This window comes from Pseudopodoces humilis, chromosome 20 (assembly GCF_049639895.1).
Source record: "Pseudopodoces humilis isolate 2021_Gansu_Grassland_sample_001 chromosome 20, ASM4963989v1, whole genome shotgun sequence".
Classification (NCBI taxonomy): domain Eukaryota; kingdom Metazoa; phylum Chordata; class Aves; order Passeriformes; family Paridae; genus Pseudopodoces; species Pseudopodoces humilis.
Window position 1 is genome coordinate 6,856,028 of NC_142219.1, and position 24,786 is coordinate 6,880,813.

Sequence of the window (24,786 nt, forward strand, 5' to 3'; positions counted from 1 at the left end):
AAGAGACAAGAAAGAAAGACAGACCAAGTATTTTATTCAAAACTTTTAAAAAGTTAATAGACAAAAACTGATAAATTATTCTCATTGCATCAATGAGAGATACGTCATGATGGTTTCCTCTTGCCCCCCACACCTTACACTACACAACAGTTTGTTCCTTACCAGTCCCTGTTCCTTGAACTTACCCTGATGCAGCAGTAGTTCAGTATCAAGCCCTTAAAGCCTCTTCTCCATAGGTTGTGTGCCCTGATTAAACTTCATACAGCTCTGACAGGAGTAAGCTAATCAACATCCTTATTGATCAGAGAATCTGTCAAGTAAGTTAGTTGTTTATGTCTGCTGTCCTACTTCTGTTTGCTGTCCTGCAGTCTGTGCTCCCTCCCCAAGGCAGACAATGTGGTGAAACTTCCCAAACCTCCAACTATTAACTGAGCCAAGTTTCTACATTGGTTCAGGCGCCCAGCAAGCTTCAGAACGCTTCTGAGCCCTCCCCTCCCAAAAGCCCAGCAATGTCAGAGCTGTATGAAGGAGGCACTTGGAATATCCAGCTCAATGCCTGTCCCTTACACTTGCCCTAGACAAGCCATTCTGTGGCCACCTGCTCACCATTCTGGCAACAGCAGTTTGCTCCAGTGCTGCAAGGACCTGCAGAATCACTACCCTGAACTCGGTGGTGCTATCGCTCTACTCTGAAAGTAAGGTATCAACAAATACAAATCAATGGGAAAGAGCACTCAAAAATGTCAGTAACTGAAAGCACTTTTAGAAGATTGCTGCTTTTCTTTCCTCCCATCTTCCTGCTAGTCTAATCCCTACAGCCTTCTCCAAACCATGTTTTGCTTAAAGGCTTTGTAAGTAAGAAAAAGTCTTAAGAACATTTTAAAGGACATCCTGAGGATGATGGAACACTTAGTATAAGCAGCAGTTAGTTCTAGCACCACAGCTCTGAGGCAAATGGTTTTTTACCCTCTTTCTTTTATGCTTGTAACCTCCAGGCACAGTTTACGTGGGCGTTTTGGGGGCAGAGGGTAAGAATGACACAACATCAACATACACACTCAACAGCTTACAAAAACTGAAGCTTTGTCCTTTGGACAGCAGAATACCCTGTTTGTCACTTCTGCAGGAGCTGGAACAAGCTGGCTCACCTTTTGTTTTAGCTGCAGTGTGACACAAGGCTGTTCCCACACCAGTCGCTTTCCTGCACAAGAAAAATACCCACAGGAGCAAGCTTTGGTTAGAGAAATTCACAGCGGGGTGGGGGAAAAGTCAGTGCTGAGCAGACATTCAACCTGTATTCCACAGCTCAGCTTTGAGTTTTGGGGAACACTTTAAGGACTGGACATGTTCAGGCTTACAAAGGTTTCTTCTTTTCTGGACTGAAAGGCAGAGATATGAATATGAAGGAGGAATGAGGCTAAAGGACATTTTAAGACAGCATCACACCCCAACATAATAAAAATCTAGTGGTACTGTAGCAGAATGTGCTAGTGCAAAGAGACTAGAGGCAACTCCTCAACAGCCTTCCATCCATTTGGCTCATTCAGGTGCGTGTGATTTTGTCTGGAGGCATGAAACCTGTGTCACCCAGTGTTCGAAGGGCCACTCTGCCGTTGGGACGTATCACCAAGTGAGTGATGCTGCCATTGTTGAGAGACAGTCGCAGCCAGCCTTCTGGGGGGAACTGCAGTGCTCTGGTGACAAGAACACATGTATTAATAATTCATGTACAGTTAGATTAACAAGCCCTCACAGCATCACTTTCTATCCCAGATAAGGGGCGAAAAGAGGGGGAAAATCAAAACTGGTGGGCACTGTGCAGCTTGCATACCAGTGCCCATAGTGAGCCTTGGAAAATGCCTTTTCTCGTGGAAGTGATATAAAACCGCAGCGTTGGTAACTGGACCGGGGCCAAGAGTGCACTTGGCTAAGCAGAGTCCAGCAGATGGGTGTGATTACTGCTGACAGGATTAGTTCAAGTGGACAGAAGGCAGCAGCTCGAATGCAGTGAGGCTGCAGGAGTGCTCTGAGCAGCCCCAGCACAGTCAGGGCAGGGGATGGCCCAGGCTCCTGTGCAGGTGGGACAGGGCGGGGCTGGCTCAGCACCCAGGGGCTGCCTCAGCAGAGGCGAGGCAGAGGTGGCAAACAGTGACTGTCACAGCCCATTTCAGCCACGCCACTACTGTAGAGGCGGCAACACAGAATTCCCTCCAGTGGCCTGCGGGTACCTAGGGAAGAAATTCCCCAGAACTACTTTCCATTGGCTACATCATTCCCCAGGAAGGAAAAGTACCTTGCACCTTCCACAGAAACACAGCACCACAGCTGGTCTGCAGTCATTCTGAATTTCCTAACGCAACAGCCTCAGGAGCTCCATCAATTGTATTAAACAGCTAGAAAAAATACCATGTTGCCTCCAACAGCTTTTGCCTCTGATACTGAGGAATAACTTGGTTTTGGCTCTTGTGACAATTTTGTAGAAAGCCTAAGAAATTAAATACCAGCTACAGCCAAGCTAGATTTGAAGAAAATGTTACATGGATTGTGTTCAGTTGTGCTATCAGATTGCCTGGAATCAAAAGCACAGAAGAAACATTAAAATGAAGAGGAAAACAACAGCCAAGAGAAAAAGTAAGTAAGTACTTCAGAAAAAGCCTTGGAAGGAACAACATGGTATTTTTTTAGCACAGGAAGGAATATTCTGTTTACCTGATCAATAATTTCAAGTATAGCAATTTTGAAAAGCTCTAGAGTAGCCCACAGAGCAGACAGGCCAGCATTTACCGAGCTCAGCTAAATAAAGCTAGCTGAAACTGTTGTAGGTATTGATCAGATTAAAGTTTAATCACTTCTGTCCTGCTCACAACAAATTACCTTACAGACAGTGGTCTGTTGATGGGAAAGAAGAATAAAACAGACTCAGATCATTGGATACAGACACAGGCAAAGATCCAAAACTGTTTTCTCCTTTATGAACAACCTTGATGTTACCGGAAAGATCCACTCTTACCTTAATCCAATACTGGATTTTACTGCAAAAACACACTAATGCAACTTGAACATAACTCAAAAGTATCCATTAGTATGGACAAATAAAGAATTCCCAAAACTGAATCAATCTTTAATTATGCAAGCTCAAATTCATGTCACCTCAAAGAGATGCATCCAGTAATACATCTATTTATAATCTTTTCCAACAGGCACTACCTTCAGGTTTATGGAAGCAGAAGCATATAGTAATTAAAGTAACTGTCCAGATGTACAAAAAAGGTTAAGTTTCACTGACTTAGCCATTTTTGCTTTAGAATTAGAATGAAAGTGTTCTAATTTTCAAATGTACCTTGATGAAGTTGCAGAAGCAGCTGCTCACAATGCAGGCACTGATCTCCAACCACTTCAAAGAAGTGAAATCAACACATCTCCTCCCTCAGTGGTGCCAGAAGCCCCTCCTGTTTCAGTGAACCCTCCCTCCAGCAGCCCCAGGTGAGCAGGGCAGCCAGCCCGTACCTGCACACGATGTAGCGGATGACGTTGGCGTGGCACACGAAGATCTCGTAGCTGTCCTCCTCCTGCTTGGCATCAGCTCTATGAATGAAGTTTCGAAAAGCAGCCTCAATTCGAGCTCCATCTTCATAATACTGCTGAAGGCACCGAGGTCACAGTTACACACAGCTCAGAGCAGCACGTGCCACTGAGGCCTCATGTCCTAAGGAGCTCTTGGTTACTGGGGTGCACACTTGGGGCTGAACTAATGCTCAAGGACTGCAGGTTATTTTAACTGTTCTGCACACTTACTGAGGAGGAGGAAAGAATGCCATTATCTAAGGGCTGTGATAACTAACATCAGCTCAGACACTGCAAGTTATTGCTACTGTCCATACAGAATATACTGAAAAAAACCTCAAACCAAAAAAAAAACTTTAAAGAAAAACTTACCACAGCCTCTGGTTTCCAGTGGGAGACTGGAGGGTCTGGTTCTATAGGTGCTCCCTCTCTCAGCAGATCAGTACTGATTTTTTTGACTCCTGAAATATTAGATACACGTTCAGAAAGGAGTTGTTCACATGCTATTGCAAACAGCCCCACAACTCTACAGTCAATATATTTTTCAGTCTTTGAGGAAGGCTGACTCTCCATCCTAAAAGTCCATTTTAGTCTTACACACTTCTGTCAAGGGATGTGAATCTCTCCAAAGATTTAAAAACTGTTTTGCCATCAGCAAGACAACTTATTCCAACTGAACAGAACAGCAAGCTGTTTTCCTTGTCTGTTACACTTTGAAAAAGTGTATTTGTACTTTTAAAGATAAACTGGAAACAAGCAGTATTACAGCTGTAGGTTTCTTTATAAATACAGACATTCACGCAGGGCTGGGAAATTGCTAAATAATATCTCAACTTTAAGGACAAGCTTAGAATTCTACAGGAAGCAGTTTTAAGGATTGAAAGACAATGAAAAATTAGGGAAGTCTCTTACCTGGGAGATGTTTGCTTATAATTTCAGTTGTTTCAGTTGCTCTAGTCATGGAGGAGTGGATAATCTGATCAAATTTTAATCCTAAACTTGCCAGCCTGTGTCCAGTCAGTTCAGCCTGCTCTCGACCTTAAAAAGCACATTAATTATATAAATTGGCGACACTCCCATTAGCACCTCACACAAACTACCAAGAGCAGGCAGACAAAAAAGGTCTACATCAATGTCAGGCTTTTTCCTTCCAAAAACCAACTGGAAAACATTTTCATCAGAGCCACTACTCAGACCAAGCTTACTGGTTGGACAATTTCAAGTCATACTTCCTTAAGTAGGAAAAAAATTTGTTTCAATTAGAAAAAACCCACAAAACCCAAAACTTATTCAGCAACTTCTACTGAAGTACCCAATATCCCTGCTAGCCCTATCCCCAGGCATCAACAATCCCCCTCAGGCCTGACAGTGTGTGGTTATTCATAAAGGCAACACTAGCTTGGCACAGTTCACAGCACGTGGGCAGCCTTAGGAAGGCTCATCCCACCTTTCAGGCAGGCAGGTGAAAAGACAACAGACAGGTTAAGTCACTTACTTAAGGCACAGGATGAGACAGGATTAACATTCTTTGTTACCAGTTTAAGATAGCACTTAAGGCCTGCAATTAGCATTTCACTCCTGTTTACACACCGGTAACTGAGATGTGGGTGGAAAAATGTCCATAGTAATAATTCTTACCCCTCTGAAAAAAGTGTTGGCACATATATAATCAAGAAGTGTTCACTGCTTTTGAAGTACATTATTGAAAGTAATACTAATTAGCATTTGAGACCTTCTCACAGGATCAGTGAGTTACGATTAACACAGACAAAGGTTATCCTCATTTCATGTAAATGATTAGCAGTACTCCCAGAAACAGTGACAGCAGCAGAAGTGCAATGTATTTAATTATAGACACTCCAGCTGAAAGTCAGAGGTGTTTTCTTTTTAATAAATTAGGAGATTAAATTAAGAGAAACAAGAAAAATCCATCTCAATGGAGTGAAGCTTAAAAGCCTCTGCCCTTAGGAATAACATAGCTGGCACAAAAACGTTTTTCAAGCAACCTTAAGATAATCTGGAATTTCCTTTGACAAGTTTCTTTACAACTGAACGTGTTTAGAACTCTCTAAATCACATATTAATGTCTGGATCAAAAGTAAAGAAAACAAACTTATTCATGACATCTTTCTGCCACAAAAGAATACAAAATGTAGATTAAGGCTTGGCAGCAAGACCCAGAACGGTGCTGAGTTACTGACCTGTATTCATCAGGTGAAAAATAACTTCCTCAAAATGCAAAGTATGATGCTGCAATGATACCTACCCAGGGGGGTCAGAGTTCTGTCTTTATCAGCCCGGCCATCCAAATTATACTGGGAATGACGGATAAGGAATATGTGCCTGGTGGCTTTTGCTTTGCAGTGATCTAAGCGAGAGGCAAGTTCTTCTTCCCCGGTTTCTTCATTTTTCTTTTTGAGGTTGATAAGAGCCAGTGGTTCACGCCTAAACAAACACATTTCAAGAGTCATTTTTCAATAGGGGAATTTTACAGATACATCATCTTGCTTTAATTCCAGACAAAGCTGAAGAACTACAACTGACAATTTAGCCACTTGTATCATGAAACTGATTCAAACCTTTGTGTGAAAAATAAAAATAAATGCCTGCAAGGAAAAAAATTAACGTCATGGGTTAAAAGGTGTAACTTGACATAGGTAAATTTCCCACTTAGTGCCAGCCACCTGAATTAATTATTGGGAAATAAGAACAATGAGCAACTAAAAAACTTGTAGGGTATGTATAACAGTAGGGTTTTTGACAACAAAAACTAACCAGGAAGAATACCCAGGAAAAGAGAGAAAGGTGCTGAGTAACCACTAAAGAAAGAAAATGTTCCATATCTAAAAGGCCCTGTGATAACACCTACAAAATTTGCACTTTATCAATCACATTTACATCAAATGACTAAAAAAATCATCCCCCCAGCAACATCCTAGAAAGACTCCAACCTTCTGCAGTGCACATTGAGAATTACTGTCTGCTTTAAACTAGGTCATATCAGGTCTCTCCAGTAAAACTTTTTCAACCTGGAGTGTTTTATTTATCCTTTCATTTTTTTCAGCACTCCCTCCTCTCATACCACTTTAATCTCTCTTCCACTTGTCACAGTGCACACAAGCTCCCTGCTCTGCACATCACCCAGACAGCTGACCCGGTTCCTCCTGAGGACACCGGGATCTTCCCCTCTCTCTGCTCTCACAGGTTCAGTGCTACAGCTCTCTCACCATCAGCACCAACCCTCCCCATGTTAGTCTGGGCCCCTCTCTGTACTGATCCCCCACCACATTAATACAAACCCTTTGCTATGTCACTCCACCTCAGAGCATATTTTATTCATACCACACCTCACTTCTTCCATTATTAAACTTGTTTATTTGATGATAGTTTTTCCAATGAAAAATAATTTTATTCAGTTTGGGGCAAAGTAATTTGTTCACAGAAAATTGCTGCTTTCCATACCTGTTTTGCACAGCAAGACTAGATGTGCAAAGCTCTCCTGCCTCAATTTTGCTTTACTGAACACGTGATTTCCATTAGACAATGAGGCTCTACACATTCCTCAAGCTGTTAAAGTTCAGACAGGCATTAAAAATGAAACAACAGTCAAATAACAAGAAGTTCTATTGCTACTTCACAGGATACTTTGGATTCACTGGAAACTGTACTGCTGGCAAGATACAATAGGAAAACAAAAAAGGTCTCTAAAATCAATTCAAGCACATTTGTAATGCAGCAAGGGGAATAGCTCATCTGATATCTGCTTATAAGTATTCCACATGAATTAAACTAGACCTATCCTCTCCAAGAACTGAGCTGCACAACTCCTGTGCAAGTGGCAGAGACCAACATTCCAAGTGCGATACCCTATCAGACCAATAACAAGTTTGTTATTTGCATTTGTTTGTTTCAAACTTGAAAAGCCATTGGTTAAGAATATTGTAGTATTTCGTTATCTGCTCAAGACTTGACTTTCTAAACATTCCCTGCCCCCAAAGAGCAGTAGTCAGACATTCTGTGTATTTATAAGCCATTTAACAACTTAGCACATTAAGTGCTTCTGCTGACAACATTCAAAAGTCAAGACTAAGATTTCAAGCAGGCACAGCCTAACTGCCACAACTGGCAGACTCCAAGCAGCAGTAAGCAAACTGATCTGGGGTAATATATTCCACTGCCACTGTTTGCACACTGAGGATTTGCTACCCTGAACTGCTAGGAAGCATTAGCGGGCCATGTTTGTTCAGGCAATGGTGACAGCTCTGTAACATATAGCACAATCTCTACTTCCTGGATTGGTTTAAAAAAAAAAAAATTACTTCAGTATGAAAGTACTTTAGAATCCTTGAAGAAAATCAACCATTTAGCTGAACCAGGAAGGCCTGGAGCTGCACTTAAACAAGCAATGTTAGTACCTCCCTCAGTATAATTGTGTAACCAGCTGTAACCTTAGTTAATGAAGGCATTATTTTCATCACTGTGGTGTACATATCCCCATTTACATGAGCATTTGATCCTGTAGCCTCTCAAAAATCAAAACTATGCATTATACAATAAAAATCTGTTAGTGCTTAGGTTTGGATTTACTGTGATTAAACTGAAGCCTGACATAAGTCCCCTCTGGGAGATAATTCTACCAGACCGAAGCTAAATGAGCCAAAGCTCCATGCAGATATTTGCACGTTCTAATTACACATTCAGAAAAAAAGGTAGTCAACCCTTGAGTGAATGTGTTTCAACGCAGAAGAACAGGACTGAGTTGGGTTCAAAGCGCCGCTGCCTTTTCACGGATTTCTCCACGAGCAGCAGGCCCTGCCCAGCACGTGAGAGCGCTTGGCGCCCACACGGAAGCTGCAGCCGAGCTGAAAAACCCCGGTGCAGACATACAGCAGCATCGAGACATGGCTAAAGAAAATAATAAAAAATTAAAAAATGGCACGCTTCTGCCTAGTGCTTACATGCATCGCAAGCCTGAGGCTTTGCAGTCTCGCTGGTTGAAAGCATCAGAATAAAGGGATCTGCACAGGGTAAATCTCAGAGCTGTCTGAACAAAACCCAGGGCTAGCGCATCCCTCCGGAGCACTCGGGCACTCCAGCGTTCCACGGGTATTTACCAACTTCAGCTGGATTCTGCTCTGAGCAGGTCACCACATGGAATTTCGCCGGGAAACCAGTGTCCCCCGCCGGGGGCTGCTCCCGCCGGGACCCGGGGCCTCCCGACCCCCGAGGGGCCCTGCCCCGCTCCGAGCGCGCTCCCCCGCGGGCTCCGGAGAGGAATTCAAGGCAGCTGCGGCCGCCCCTCGGATCTTCCCCGACCCCTCACCACAGCCGCGACCACCCCGGGCGAGGAAGCGGCCCTGCCATCGCAGCCCACCTGTCCCAGTTGCTGTCCCAGTAGCTGCTGGAGCCGGCGGGTCTCTCGATCCAGCCGGCGGTCGGCGGGCAGGAGGTGGTGGGCGGCAGCAGCAGCAAGCCGGGCGGTGCGGCGGAGGGCACGGCGGAGCCCCCCGGGCGCGGCTCGCTATCGCCACCGCCGCGGGCCGGCTGCTTGCCCACGACGACGGCGGAAAGAAGGACGGAGCCGCCCGCCAGCCCGCAGGCGGCGAGCGCCAGGGCGCGGCGGACCGACATGGCGGGGCGGCCGCGTGCCCCTCACCGGCGAGCCCGCCCCGCGCCGCCCGCCCCGCCCCGGACGGAGCGCGGTGCGGAGCAAGATTCCTCCGCGAACGGGGAGCACGGGGCTGCACCGACACCCCCGACCCGGCCCCCGCTCCCCCAGCCGCGGTGCCCGCCGAGCTGCGCCCGCCTCAGGCCGGGCTCAGGGGCTGGTCCTGCCCGGCCGCTCCCGTCACCGAGTAGAGCTGAGCCGGGGATCCCCGCCAGCCCTGCCTGGTTTAACCGGCTGATGCGGTGACCAGTCCTTCAGAGGGGAAAAGACCTGTAGGTCGAATCCACGGCAGCGCTGCCAAGTTCGTCATATTTAATTATAAGCCCTGAGCCTTATCGCTGTGTCCAGCTGCTTCTCAGTACCAGACCGGGAGTTACTGCAGAGGGTCCGGCAGAGGCTGCAAAGACGATGAGGGGTCTGGAGCATCTCTTATGAGGGCAGACTGTGGGAGCTGGGCCTGTTTAGTCTGAAGAGAAGACTCTTTGTCCTTGGTGCCCAGTGATGGGATAAGGGCCACTGGTCTTAAACTGAAACACAGGAAATTTCGCCCCAACAGGAGGAAGAACTTCTTTAAATTTAGGGCAGCAGAGCACTGGAACAGCTGCCCAGGGAGGTCATGGGGTCTCCTGGATGCATTCCTGTTCTCGGTGACCCTGCATTGTATGGGGAGTTGGACTGGATGATTTCCAGAGGTCCCTTCCAACCCCAACGATTCTGTGATTCTGTCCTACAGGAATCGATCTCTCACAGGCAGCACTAGGTCCCTAGCACTGGTAACCAGGAACCTGCATTTTAGGAAATAAAAGTGGTTATCAGCCAGGTGGACTCAGCAGAGCCGAGCATTCCTGTCCCATCTCTTGTGCCTCTGGCCTGAACGCTGCTTCCCTCTTCACACGGAGACTCCCTTCAGAAGCCAGAGCTCATTACAGCTCCACACATAGCCTTGTGCAGAAGAAGGACACGTGGAACTGGGATGTTAATTACCTCACACTGCAATGTTAATTACCTGTAGATGGCCAATGGTGCTGTCTTAACCTCACAAAAGAGGTCTCAGGGAGAGAGAATCAAACAGAGCCCCCTTTTTCTGAGCTGACATCCCAAATTCAGCACTGGTTTCTACCTGTCAGATTCAGTAGTCTGCAAATGGTGACAGAACTGCTGCTGAATGTGGACCTTGGGATGCCAGCAGATTCTACAGATTCCATGATCCAGCTTTTGCTTGTTTAATTATGCATTCTTACCACTCCTGTCCACCTGTTCAAGCTCCAACTTCATACCCACATTTCCCACACCACAAATTCTCTAATACTATTCCTGTTATTCCACTAACATGCCAGCTGGGCAGACAGTTTCCAACTGCCGGATTTCAACCAGTGTGACTCCAGAGGCACTGAGACCAGAGCCTGTCCCCTGCCGAGCACACAGAGATGTGTCCCCCTGAGCCCTGGAGCCTCCTGCGGTGCTGACAGCAGGGTTACAAGTGCCTGCCCGAAAGGAAATGGTCTTTCTGTTAAAGTTAAGCCACCTTCCAGCTTTCTCAGCAGAGTGTCTTTCCCCTGTCCACCACTCCGTGTCTCTGTCTCACACACATGTGGTGCAGAGGAGGCATATCTGACTGGAGCACAGGTCTTTTGGCTCTGGGGCATTTCACAGACCAACAGTGGCTCCCAGGGGTCACATAAGTAAATCAGACCCTGATGAAAATCTGCTACACGCCCTCCTTTATCCTTCTTGCCTGCTCATTCTCTGTATTTAAGATACTCAGCCTTCTGTTTCTTCTTATATAGCTTTAAAATGGTAATTTTATTCTTTTTCTTCAGTTTATCTTATTATAAAGGTAGGTATGTGCATTTACACTGCGTATGTTCTTTCTTACCAAGAGCCCAGAAGAAAAAGGTTTGGTTTCAAAACCTCATATCCAATTCATCCTGAAGTACCACAGTCCCTTTTCCCCAGGTCTCAGTCTCCCAAAGTCCTGCAAATGCTTTTCTAAATATTTTCACTCATAATGCCTTTTCTATTTTATACCTAATAATACTTATTCTCCATTAAATGCTCCCGCTTGTGTCCTACCTTTTCCTATCCTCCCAGCCTCCTGCCTTTTAACCTGAATCCCATTTAACCTCCAGCATCTCACAAAAGAAGGAAAAAATTGCCCCAGATACCATTGCTCACTTGGGGACAGGGACAGGCTGAAGCTGGATTGGACAAATGAAACAATTCCTGATAAATCTCTCAATAGCTTGAACTGAATCCTAAAATCATATGGTTCTGTTGGAAATTTCAGTGCTATTCAAGGTGCATTGCTTGCACAAATAACTTCCATTTGAGGTCAAAATCCCAGTAATAAACACAGGCAAGTTTCTGGAGTGCATGACAGTGTCACCAAATGCACCAGGGCAGAGCTCTGCTCACCACTAGAAAAGTTTCAGACTGTTGTTAAGCAATAGTCAATACTGTTTGCCTCAGTGCTGCATTTTGGCTGTCATTCTTCTACACTAACACTTCAGGAATATCCTGCTTGTGCTCCATTCTGCAGTTTATTTTTGCTTGGGTTAAGTACTAAGACAATTTATGTTCAAAAGTCTTCTGAGATTACCTTAGATTTTCCTCAGTATGTCCAAAAATGTTATTTTTAATTAGATTATATTTACCACTTTTTAAAAATTGCAATTCAATTAGGTAAAAAAAAAAATCTCCAAAAATAATTTGTTGAAGGTTACCACTAGCTTGAATATACAGTCCTGTGTTCCATCAATAACTACCCAGCTTCTTGCTCTTTGTTCTTTTTATATGTATTTATATTGCTGCTATTGTAATCCAGTTTTATTGTGTTGTATTTCATCTGTAAGAAGAAAATCCATCTAAGAGGATAATAACCTACTGATGCCCACTAATGGAATTATTCTGTTAGCAAAAACAGTAAATGCTTGTGCTACTGATGCCACAGGTCCAATCCTCGGGGATGGATTCCCAGGGGCTTATCCCATTTCTGTGGTTTGATGCAGAGACGCCTTCAAGGAGGATGCCCAAGGTTAGGGCAGCCTCTGAACTGTGCTGTGACCAGAACAAAGAAAAGAGAAGTCAGAAAGCCAGCAAAAGGTTGGCAGAAAGGTCAGCACAGCTGGGGCCCAACAAATGGTTTCCCCTGGCAGGCAGAAAAAGCCTGTGGCAAAAGCAGGCCCACAGCAGCCCTCGGGGTTAACTTCACCAGGAACACAAACAATTCATCTGTGGATGGGACTTGGATCAGCACAGGGATGAGTCAGTGTTTGGATGTTTTACCATTAGCTACAGGGAGAGCAAGGGCAGGTCTCTAGCTTACAACTGGCAAGCAAAGTTTATGAACTTTCAGGCTTTTTTTTTTTTTTTTTTTAGACAAAACAGAGTAATAAAAGGACATTTGAAACAAGGAAAATGTGGTTTTGAACAGCCTCTTCCACAATCTCAAAATGTTTTACTCACCATGTATCACCTTCCCAATGTGAAAAAAAAAAAGGTGTAGATTTATTCTCAAAAGAGCAACAGAGAGAGAGAAAAAAAGTTAACATTATGTCATTTGAACCACATGTATTCAGACATACACTGTGGACTTGCTGCTGGCCTTCTTAAAGGAAATATTGATGTCATCCTGGCCAGCTTCAGACCCTGCAACATTTAAATGATACACTAAACTTCTGGGTTATAAAATGATGCTACTTAAGCTCACTTACTAATTTTTCTTTCTTTTATGGAGCAAGAGAGAATACTGGTTTTAAGCAACTGGTTAGTATGAGTTGATCAGTTAAAAAAAAAGAAAAAAAAAATATTTTGAAGCAGTCAGGCTTCCTGACTGTGACTGACTGCATCACTGAAGGGTAACCAGGATAAATACTGTGTTGGTTAAATACAGCACAAACTTTTGGGAGATTGTGGCATGAAAGAAACTCTACATATATATATTATAGCAGTGATTCAGATCTTGAATTTAATTTAGGTGGTGTGAATCACCTACCAGGGGATTCTTCAGATTGCCTTTGACCAGAAAAAAAAAGAGAAACTCATTTAAGATTAAAGACTTGTCCGCTTCCCCAGTCACAGTCTCTATAAGCATATTTAAAAGCAGGCTTTGCCTTATCTAAAGCATAAAAAGTCTTTATATCATGAATGATCAATCTGTTTCTTAATTTTGCTCTCACAGTAACCATCTTTCTAATTCAAGTAGATTGAAAGAGCTTCTTTTAGTAACAGTGGGCATCACTGGTAAACTGAAGTATCTCAAATACACCTATAAGGAACTGCTCTTGTTTCCTAGGACTGAATCACTTTCCCTACTCATTTACTAAGGACTGAGTGAGCCTCTTTAGTACACTGGGACTGAGAATTAAAAAAAAAGAAAAAGTCTCCTTGCAAAGTCTTGTCCTTCTTAAACTGTCTCCAAATGGCAGAATGGATGAGACTGCAATGACAGGACAGTTCCAGGACCAAGGCCTGTCTTCTGTCTATTGGCATGTGAAGCTTTGTCTCTGACTACAGAGGACAAGAATGAAACTGTAGAAAATTCTCTCAGATGTGGGGGTATTACCTGCCAGATCTTTGTGTGCTCTAGAATCACATGGGGTGTGCCTTGAATGCTACAGGGCATTGGAGATGGCTGGAAATGGCTGTCACCCCATCATGCGCAGAGATTGTGTTTCCAGCCTTAGGTGTCTCACAGTTTGTTACTGACAAGTCCTCCTCAGTACCTTTGCTTTCAGCCAGCTAAAGCCAGAAGTTTTCACTCTACCAAACACATTCAGAGCTGCAGGTCAAGACACAACAGAAATGTAATTGCGAAAGATCTATAAAAAAAGTAATTTCTGAACTGGAAAACCAGTTTTATTAACAGTCTCTGGCCCTTTCATTAAGTAAACACTTCAGTTCTGTCCCTGAAGTCACACTCATGAAACTAAGGGTTTATAACAGCCATACTAACACTGCATTATCTAATGTAATGCTCTAATAAATGATGATGTATCCTGCCAGAAGGGTTTAATTTGAAACAGATGGTCTAAAGAATGGAAACATAAGCAAAGTATTCCAGTGCAATCATTTTCCAGGAAACAAAAGGGGATTTGATATTATTGCCTTAAGGACCACCTGCTCCCCCAACGTTTTTGTCTTAGATAACAGTAAACTTTGATTTTGCTAATGAAGCACAGGTGCTGCTGATAGTTCCCAACAATGAAACAACTCAGGCATTTCTCCTAATCCTGATTAGCAAGTGAGAATTTCTTTTTGCAACAGCACATGCTGCTTTTGCAAAGTTCAACTGATGTCCCTTTGCACCATTTTCCTTTATTTTTCTGTTTTAGAAGGAAAAATAAATAGTTGTTATGGTCTTGACAGTGTCGGCTTCTATTGCATTTGACAGTAACTGTCACTATCAAGCATTTAATGTTTAGTCACTGCAGTCTGCAAACCCAGCACTGATTTAAGGTGCCCTTGCAAACCATTTAAAAACCTGCTCTGCAAAATTCCCTTAGCAGGAAAGAGAGTGCTCTGCCTGCAGAACCATCTGAGACACCGTGACGTACATAATTACACACTTTAAGAGATTTCTAGTTCTAAGGATCCTTTTAATGCTTTACAAGAAATACAAAGGCAAAATTCTAGCTCCCTCAAATATCCTTTCCTGTCTCTCTGCCAGGAGCTGTTTTAGATATTCCCTGCTTTACTTCAAAAAAATCACCCTAGGGATGAGCTTGGCACAGGCTGTCTAAACCCTGCTGATTCTTTTTTTGGCAACAGCATTTAAATGCAGTGTTTTCACATACAGGCTGCATCGAGGATGTATAGGCAAAACCCTGGGATTAAATAGTTTTGGGGGAAGAGATGCTAACTCCAGGTCTGGAGAGGCTGGGAGATACTCAGCCACACAGGTGACATTCTCAGCTGGCAACAGGGCAGAAATATCAGCTGTGGCAGCAATTTAGCCAGACCAGCTCTCCCAACACCACCCCCTTCAGAGAGACCAAGGCCCAGACCAAGGCAGGCACTTGCTTACACTGCACCCACCTTTAAATACATGAACAATCATTCTGAAGGCACTGGACCATGTCAGTATTGTGCCTGTGTTTAAAAACCCCCACACTGTGCATAGAAATAATGACCTTTGGAAAGATTCCATTTTTGTATTTCAAGCTTCCCTCTGCAATGCTGAGGACTATTTCTTCCCCTCTTCTCTAATGAAAAACTCAGAAACCCCCAAAGCAACCATTTATTTGAGACTTCAGGAGCTTCAGGCCGTAAAAATCCCAAGCACTGTGAGACCAGTCCAAATAGCTTGGCAGTAAGAAAAGTTAATGGGATATTCAACTCTTTCAACACAGATGTGTGCTCAAGTGTCTCCTACACGTTAGTCACACTATCTAGTAAGCTTGGTACAAAGCCAGGAGCTAAGAAATCTGTAATATTAATTGCTATTCTCCTGACTCACCATGTGACCACTCTTCTGTAGTAACTGGCTGGGAGTATTGTCCTGGCTGCTGTGCAGAGTCTGTGTGAGCACGGGTGCCCTCCAGACCCTGCAGGGAGGAATTTCACAGTGTGCTCAATGGATTTAAAACTCTAGCAAGAATACCAGTGGAAAGGTGAATTTGTCCCAGTGACAGTATCTCTTGAAGAAAAAAAGGGGTGTAACATACATCTACATGACTGCTGGAACACAGAAATAGCCTTGCCTCTGCTGACAGAGGTGATGAGCAGAGCATCAGACAGCACAGTGTTCTCTCCTGACAGTGTGGTTGTGAGCACTGCTTCCATTTAAGAGGAGTTAATGCAGTCCCTATGTCAGATCAGGGTTTGTTTTTGCCTGAACACAAAATGCAAAGTCCAGGTCTGAGGAAAAAAATCTAATCTCAGTTATGGCAGTCAGCACCTGGATCCTGTGGAAGTATTCCAAGCTTCCATTAGTCTGAGACCTCTCCTACAGCATAGTACACAAACTCCCAGTCTGAGTCTCATTCCTGGGAGCAGCACATAATGGTGCTATTTCACCTGAGAGGGTTGGGTTTTTTTCATTTTTTCTCTCAACAATTAGAAAATCATGGAGAGCATCTTCTCATATTATACTACTCATTACTACATATGTCGTCTTTCTGTCTCATCCTCAACACTAATAAGCACAGGACCTAATTATCCCCATTTATAAATAACTTTCCTCATTCTATCTCTGTCCAACAACATTTTGGCAGGCATCCTCAGTAGAAGATTTGAAATTATGTCCCTGCCAAAAACTATTGCTGCTGCTGAATCACAGCACACACAATTGAAAGGCTGTGGTTGGTTTTATAAATATCTGGGCACATACATATATCTGTATATTTATGTGTGTGTGTGTAACAACTTGGAAATTCCTAAAGGTACAGATCAGGCAAAATGGCATTGTGGTTCTTTCTCTCTTTCAAATTATGTTACTGAATTTCTGCTAATGTATTCATACATTTCCGAGGGAAATGTTAAGGACCCTCAGGTGAAAATCAGCCTGATGCACTGAGCCAGTCTGAGCACCACATTAGTGTAAGTTATTCAAGTCACTAGTTGTAGGATTCAAGTGATGAATTTATCCTTAAGCCTAGGATTAGGCAGTCATGGAGCATCCAAGGAACTCAGCTTCAAAAATCAAGTAATGTCAACCCAGGCTAAGGAGAGCATTGCTTTCCCAACCCATGCAGGGGATTGCTAATAATAGTAGCAAAGTGTATATATATTTTTATACATATAGAACTGAACCAAAAGCAGAGAGCACACCCCAAGTCTCTTATGCCCAAAGAGGACTTTTTCCATAATTTGTGTCACAGTGCTGAAATGCAGTCCTGCAGCATCCAAGGCTTCAGAGATACATAAAAAGAAGCTGTATAAATATCCCTAGAACTTGGGTACATATAGCAAAAAATATTTTTCTCACAAATAAATGAAAATAGCCATAGAGAACAATATTAAAAATTCTGTTAAAATGAGGGAGAAGTACACTAAATTTCTATCATATCCATTCTTATGAAGTTTTTTACATGTTTAAAAAAACACAGCTATTTTGTTCTTCAATATAAGTGAACTTTTTTTGCCTTTACACTTAAATAAACTCATGTGACTTCTGTTTACACATGGACACACCTATTTTTTCCTATTCCTTAAATCAGGATGTGCTTTCCTGTGTAAAAATCCTAGGAATTAAAAATTTCCATCTTCCTCCTACTCCTTGAGAGAAAGACCATACTAGAAAAGGAATAATTTTGTGCACTAATAGACATATACCTTTTTTGACAAGCTTTATGTGCTGTTAATATGGCAAAGCAGATAAATGGATACTTACTTCTGTACAACACTAAAACAGACACAAAAAAAGACAGGAATTAATAACATTTTTCACATGGCAACACAGCAGCTCAGTCCTTGCTCTCAAGAGATGTGAAAGGCTGGGTTTCCTCAGCTGCCCACAACATGTCAATGGCTGTGGAACTCAGCTCTTGATGTGTTCTGTGCCTCACCAGCACATCACAGTGTCCCTCCTTTTTGAGGTCACTCCCAAGCTACAGCCATTTCTTTTATTGTGTTTCTGCTCAGTCATTTTAGTTATTATTATATACATGTATAACTGCTCCAAGAAGCAGGCAGGGAAGAGCAGAAGTGCTTAAGGCAATGAAGCATATGGTCTCTTGGAATGAGGATTGTGCTGTGTGGGTAATGTGCAGAGGCTTTGGATTACAGGGAAATATGCAGGGGGTCAGTGGAAGGATCAAGGAAAAAATTTCTTTTATCTATTTACTAAAACAGCCTTCCAAAGTCAACGTGAAATACCAAGATTATTGTCAACAACACACATCACAAACACCCAAAATCTTCCTCCCAGTACATGTACCTAAATGATGCTTTCATTTGAGGCTAAATGTGTCCCAAATATGCCCTACTGCTCCAGGATACCTGTGGGAGGCATCTGCTTGACTCCAGCTACAGAGCTGATTGCTGAACAGTAGGGCTTGAGCCTCTCACAAACAACACATTTGTGAGTCAGGAAGTCACATCCCCATCCAATATGGAGCAAAGAGGCACAGAAAGACAAACGAGGCAGCAGGAATCTGCAGTGGCGTCAGGAACTGGTGCCAGAATGCCTGAAGCACATTCCTGTGCCTCACGTGCAGCCCATGTTTGGAGGAGAACATCTGGCTGGTACCTCTGTCACCATGAGTCACAGCTCGATGCTGAGAAGCTCCCAACAACAGCAGTGCAAAGCACGTGAATTCTGATGGCAGAGATTGTCAACAATAGAGCAATTTGCCTCCACTGTGTCACAAAGTGCCCGAAAAATTAGTCATAACCAAGTACCACTTATTTATAACTACTTACTTCTCTGTTTTTAAGTCTGTTGTTTTATGTATCTGTCAATGAGACAATAAGGGCTGATCCCAAGGCCAGATGGATCGATAATACACAGGCTGCAAAAAATGGATTATGCTGTTACTCATTGAGTTTACTCAGACACTGCAGTTTCTACAAGATGAGTTTTTCCTAAGAAGAAGTAGCATTGCTTGTATTTAAAAAAAACCTCAACAATCCTTTCACCATCTGTTACAATGACTATACAAGAGAAAAAGCTGACAGCAAAGCTGTATTCTGCTAAACCACCTGTGCCTGTGACTAGAACCAAAATATAATGCAATTTTGTGAGCTTCTACAGTCAGCTCTGACCTGAAGATCCCCACGTGCTCTGCTCCTATGTAACTGAAAGAGGCTTTCAAGTTATATGAAAGTACAACTGGCACATCAGGAGCCATCCACCTCATATCCATGGGAACAGTGAATGCAGGAGGAAACCACTGCCGAGGAGCCACTCCCCTGCATACTGCATGAAAGGACAAGCCAGAAGGCAGAAGAGCCCACACTGCTGCCCCACTACTAATCCCAAATTCCTCCTTGCTGCCTGCCACTCAAAAATGCCTCCATGAAGACTATCTCTGCTCTGTAGAATAGGGACAGAAGTTCTATTAAAAATAGACTTGACCCCAGAATGGGACAGGTTTATAAAATTCCACATTTCCCTTTGTGCTGTTGTGAGAAAAAAGATGGCAAGTATTTGATTTGCTCCAAGTTAGAGGCTTGAAGAAATCCTAATGTCAATGAACTACAGCAGAGAGCAAATTCCTGTGGGTGCCACTCCCAATGGCATGTCAAGTACAATGAGGCACCATTAATGTTAAAGGAAAAATTACCACTGATTTCAGTGGAAGTAAGATTTTACTAAGTTTGAGCTACACATGGCACTAGTGAGCTCTATATGTTATTGCTGTTCTCAAAACAGGAATTCTCATTTTAGGTGTGCATTTGGGGTATCAAATCTTGGGATTTTTGGTGCTGAAAGCTCTACATTGAGTCCTCACGGCTGATTGTGTGTAATGGTAAGATTTATTGAAGCCAAACTCACGAGAATGCTTTAGTTCCAAAACAACAGTGCTAACTAAAGGACACTTCACTTGTATGGAAGGTGACTTGTCCCTCAAAGAGTTCCAGGCATTGCCATTTCTCTGGCTAACCACACATATCCTTTCCATTATTTCTTTCAGTCTTTATTATTTCACTGAGCTCAGTGGGAGGGTTTCACACACACAGACAATTCTCAAAATAAATCCTTGAAAATCCTGCTCTTACCCCACATTGAAGAAATAGTGTGGATGGACAGTCCAAGTCTCATGTGGAGGCTGGAAGTCAAAAGGTGTGAAATAAACCTCAGAAGACAGCACATGGCCTTAATGGCTTTTACCTGGCAGATACTTCACACAGTCTGCTGAAAGAAAGGCTTTTGAATTACTAATGTTTGTAAAACAATTTTATTTCAGAAAGGGGATATTTTTTAAAATAAAATACTTACCTGTGGTACTCCTTTTTTTCTACAATGCAACTAAACCCCTAGAAAAGCTCCTGGTCTGGCAGAACCTGCTGCCTCAGCCATGTTGTGCCCTTCTGCCATGTAGTCTGATCAAACTGGCCCATGCCCACAAAGGCAGAAATTACTTTGATTAATGAGGAGCAGATTGACAGAATATCTTAGCACAGTTTAGAAATGTTATTAAACACTTCCCACAGTGCTCACTGCCCATCCCAGGCCAGGGGTATTCTACATATAACATCACATGGACAGGCTATGTCAGTGCTTTATATTCCTGGCAAATAAATGGCAAAATTACTGTCTGAAAAATCCACACAAGGGATGGACGTGTAAAAGGTGAACAGGATGGCAACACAACATAACTTCTAAGGCAAGTTGCTCTTACATATTCTCCACTTCCTCCAAGCTTCCAGCACTGCCTTCCCTTCTCTCTGAGTATCCCTTAAAAAGGTGAGTCTGTCTACCAGTCTTCCAAGGCCTGCAACATAACCACTGGCAGAAACAGTTTCCAGTCTACTTTATTTGCTTACATTTTTTTAAAGTAATTTCAGTTTTGTATTTTGTTGCCAATACAACCATTTTCTTTCTGTCAAGACAGATCAGTTCAATTTAAAATACATCAGAGAGGGACACCTGTAACTAGTTTTAGTTGACTCTATGTACAGTTACATATACATTATATACATGAAGGCATTATATATATATATACATATAAATATATACACATATATATAAGGCACTGTAAAATGTACCATAATTCTCCAGCACTATTTTAATCTGTAAAAGTAGATCATATTTCTTCCTATAATTTGAAATGTTTAACCAAAACATTTTAAAAATGTTTCAGGGTTAGAGATACCAACTGTGAAATAAGCCTTACTTTTAAATTTCAAGTTACTGTGACAAGATGAGCAGAACCAATTTTGACAGTAATTCTAATCTATTTATTGTAAAACTGATTCTCTCTTAAAAGACATATTCACCTGTATAAATAGTTTCATGTGTCTCTCCTTATTCTGTTCCAAAATATGAACCTAAACTTGTCCTGCAGAGCGAAAAATAACAACAATGAAAAAATGAAACACAAAACTGGATAATTTACCCATTACTTAGACAGAAGAAAACTGAGATTGCTGTAAGCCAAGATATCTTTAAATAAAATGTACTGAAACAGATCATGGCCAAATATAATCCTGCTTGATGTAGCCAACATCAGTGGAACTTGGTGATTACAGTTTGGGCCATTTTATATAAAAGGTAATCTCTGCCACGTGAAGACGCAACAGCACACAAATATGACTGGCATTTATAATGAACATGCTTGAATGGATCCTTGCTTAATGCAATTAGCCTATATATGCAAATTATGGCATCAGAAATCCTGCAGCAGCTGCAGGGCTTGGCAGCTGTGTGTGTTGTAAGACAGTCTGACAGATCAAATGGACATATTTCCAAAGACTAGAAACAGATAGACAGATGAAGATAGATTAAGAATTGCACATGTTTGGGATTTATAAACCCAGATGACCTGGACAGAAAATATTCAACAAATACCAGTATAAAAATTTTTCCAGTTAATCTGTGGCAGTGATTCAAAATTCTGTTGAACCACAGGATCCCTATTAACCCCTCAACTTAAACAAACAGTACAGAAAACTTCATTTAGTGTTGCTTCATGGACCACCTGCTGTGGCCTCCCAAACATGATTCATTGGTCACAACTGGGAGACACTCTTAAAGACTCACCATATTTTCTACTCTACCATAGGCATCTTGAAAATGAGATTTAACCTGCAGTCACTTCTTTTAATATTTTATCAGTTTCATCCTTTGCACTGGAACTGGCCTTTCCAGTTCTGCTCTTCCAGTTCAGGTTTTGCACAAGTGGAAGTGAGAAAGGGCAGCGCACCGTGAACCATCTCAGCAAACGAATGCATCTGAGGCAGAAACAGACACTTGAAAATACTGAAGTGACTCAAAGGTTTAAAAAATATATATGTATTACGAGAGCCACAAAAAAGGTTACAGACAGAGCTCCACAAAGCCTGCACGGATACATTCCAACAATTCAAGGTGGCAGAACAGGTGAAATACAGACCATAAAAACGGTTTGACATTAACTTTCCAGACTGTCAGAGACAGAAAAGCTTGACCCCATCTTTCCCACACACACAAAAAAATATTGACTATATATATATATCTCTCTATATATCTCTAGCCTGGACCACAGTTATAGTCCAAAGAAAACCACATTGCAATTTCCATATTAGGCTTGTAGGAGAGTAGGCATCATCTGAGGAACGTCGACTGTAAGGCCCGGGAGGGATCCTCGCGGGCCGAGTTGACACAACATCACGCTTGGTTAGAATTAGAACAGCAACACCCCACAGCTCATGTGCTGCACATGGCTACCAACACAGAGCTCTGTGCAACCCCCCCAAGCTGGCTGAACCAAACTGAGTAAATACATTTGTTTTGCTTAATTAAAAAAAAAAAAAACAAAGCAGATGTAAGATATTAGGGGAGTTCCTGCTATCATCTTCCTTAAAAATTCAAGACTTGAAGACTTCTTTAATGTACTTGCTTACAGACATGTTTAGAGACTGCATTAACGATCTTCAGGAAAATATGCCACCCTGAGGCTTTTTCCTTTGTTCACTTCAGGTTATGTCTGCATCCAGTTTTAAAATGGGGCCAAATGCTGGTTGTCTGTCAGTGCAGTATTTGGCCCGGAGTTTCAAAGTCTTTGCTATTCAGACTTTCCTATGAGGTCAACAAACAAAGTAGTAAAAAAAGAAAATATTAAGGCTTCAAGTAAAAATATTTTCTCTCTCTCCCACCCATGTAGTAAGGTACATTTAATTCCATAATACTCAATATATTATACAATTAAAGATATAGAGATCCAACTTTTCAAGGCAGAAAAGTACTACAATGAAAACCTGGAGGCTAAATGGGAGCATATGAACAGGGAACAAACTGATAATAAAATGCAATATGCAATGAAAACTGATGCGTAAACTAAAAAAACCCTATTGCTCTTTTTTAAATAAGTAATACAATCCACAGCTACAAATAAAAAACATGTTGAAAATATTTAAGACTTTTGAAACATGAAATAAGCACGACAAAAATAAAGAAGCTACTTTACAGGATGTGTTAACTCATGCTGGATTTTCATGGCTGATCCCCACCTAGTATAAATTAGTATCAATTAAATGAGCTTTCATGGAGCCACACCAATTTATACCAGCTGAAGATCTGGCCTGCAGTGTCTGTAAAAACAGGATATCTGGGAAGAAGAACCTTACTCCTGATCTGTAAACTGCTTCAAGAACTATACTTTAATATGGGCTGGATTCTGCTCAAAAATTAGATTTAACAAGTAAGTCCTCAGTCCCACAACAGGAACTATGGAACAGACACATTTATGAGTAAATAGCTGCAGGTTCAGTGCCTTGGCTGGAAATGAGGCTGGATTTGCTGCATGCAATCTCCTGTTAACAGTTCTGCTTTGATTATTCTTTCAGAAAATTTGAATCATTTACTGCAGGCTATGTGCACTGAATTAAATGCAAACCTCAAAAGTCAAAAAAAAAAAAAAATACTTTGGTACCATTGTAAACCTATGAAAAAGTTGAATGTCTCTCAACTGTGGGCAAAACTACTCACAAAATACATAATCCTTATAGCTGAACCTGTACTGACACAGTGCATCCTTTTTTCTCCCTTACCCCTTGTGAACTATGTCAAAATAACCCTGGATATTAGTGCTTTATACACACAATACTGTGTTTAGTCTTACTGAGAAATTCTCTCATGAACTAATGTAGTTAACTTCAAAGGCTCTTTGGCCCTTCAAGTTCCTCAGTAGCTTTTTCATTTATAAATGCAAGAGAAAGAACGATCAAAGTGGAGCATCACTGGGATGCAAATCTCAAATATTACATTGGTGCAAATTTTCAGCCTTGCTTGCATGAATTTCATGTACATATTCAAAGATACATGATAAAATGTGCCCTTGTCTCACTCCTTAATCCCATGTGTTTCACACCCCCTCTTTTTCAGGGCTTACATATGGCATACATGATACTTTAAAAACAAGTAATTCTTGTGATACTCTATGCACCAGAGTGAATTCCAGTCCTTATAGAAGTACTGCATCTTCCTGAGGAGTTAACATCAGGGTAGACTGCAGATTTTAATAACAGTTAAAGATGGAAGAAATCTGTAAGGTCATCTGGTCTACTCCTTGTCCCTACAGGCTCACCTCTCACAGAAATTTTTTAGTGACTTGTCCAAATACAGTTTGACTGTCCTAAACAGTTTGTCTGAAACTCTTCTTGGAAGACTATTCCACTGCCCCTTCCTCTTCATCTTTTCTGCCCCATTCTAAATGTAGATCACTGATTACCAGTGACAACTGTTTGATTTACCTTTGGTTTTACAACTTTTAAGTAACATATTTGTAAAATTGTGATACTCAATTTCCACTTCATTGCTTAGCCAGTGGCATGTTTTAGCCCTTTAAATCATCTCATTAGCCAGCCCATCCAGTTCTTTAATATATATTGCTCCATCTGTACCTGATCCAGTTTGCCAGCATCCTTTTGGTACCGTGGTGCCTCCAACTAAAGACAATGTTCTACATGCC

General features: G+C 42.2%; 1 protein-coding gene across 2 annotated transcripts; it reads right to left on the reverse strand.

The window, feature by feature from the left end:
- Positions 1–13: 13 nt before the first annotated feature.
- Positions 14–9,208, reverse strand: PGAM5 (PGAM family member 5, mitochondrial serine/threonine protein phosphatase). 2 transcript variants are annotated; one of them, XM_005524358.3, is made up of 6 exons: positions 8,939–9,208; positions 5,831–6,009; positions 4,477–4,602; positions 3,937–4,025; positions 3,508–3,638; positions 14–1,694 (listed from the first exon to the last, which is right to left on the reverse strand). In XM_005524358.3, exons 1-6 carry the CDS (start codon positions 9,193–9,195, stop codon positions 1,544–1,546), a joined length of 933 nt encoding a protein of 310 aa, XP_005524415.1. In that variant the 5' UTR covers positions 9,196–9,208; the 3' UTR covers positions 14–1,543. The 2 variants fall into 2 exon arrangements, with proteins under 2 accessions (XP_005524415.1, XP_005524414.1); XM_005524357.3 differs by having other exon boundaries at positions 3,508–3,641.
- Between the last annotated feature and the right edge of the window lie 15,578 nt (positions 9,209–24,786).

Bases quoted from the DNA above. Each gene is read 5' to 3' on its own strand.
- PGAM5 (XM_005524357.3), bottom strand. From the start codon at position 9,195: ATGTCGGTCCGCCGCGCCCTGGCGCTCGCCGCCTGCGGGCTGGCGGGC. The intron at 3,642-3,936 runs GTAAGTTTTTCT...CGGTGCCTTCAG, and splicing joins ACTGGAAACCAGAGGCTGTG to CAGTATTATGAAGATGGAGC. The intron at 1,695-3,507 runs GTACGGGCTGGC...TCTTGTCACCAG, and splicing joins ATCCGCTACATCGTGTGCAG to AGCACTGCAGTTCCCCCCAG.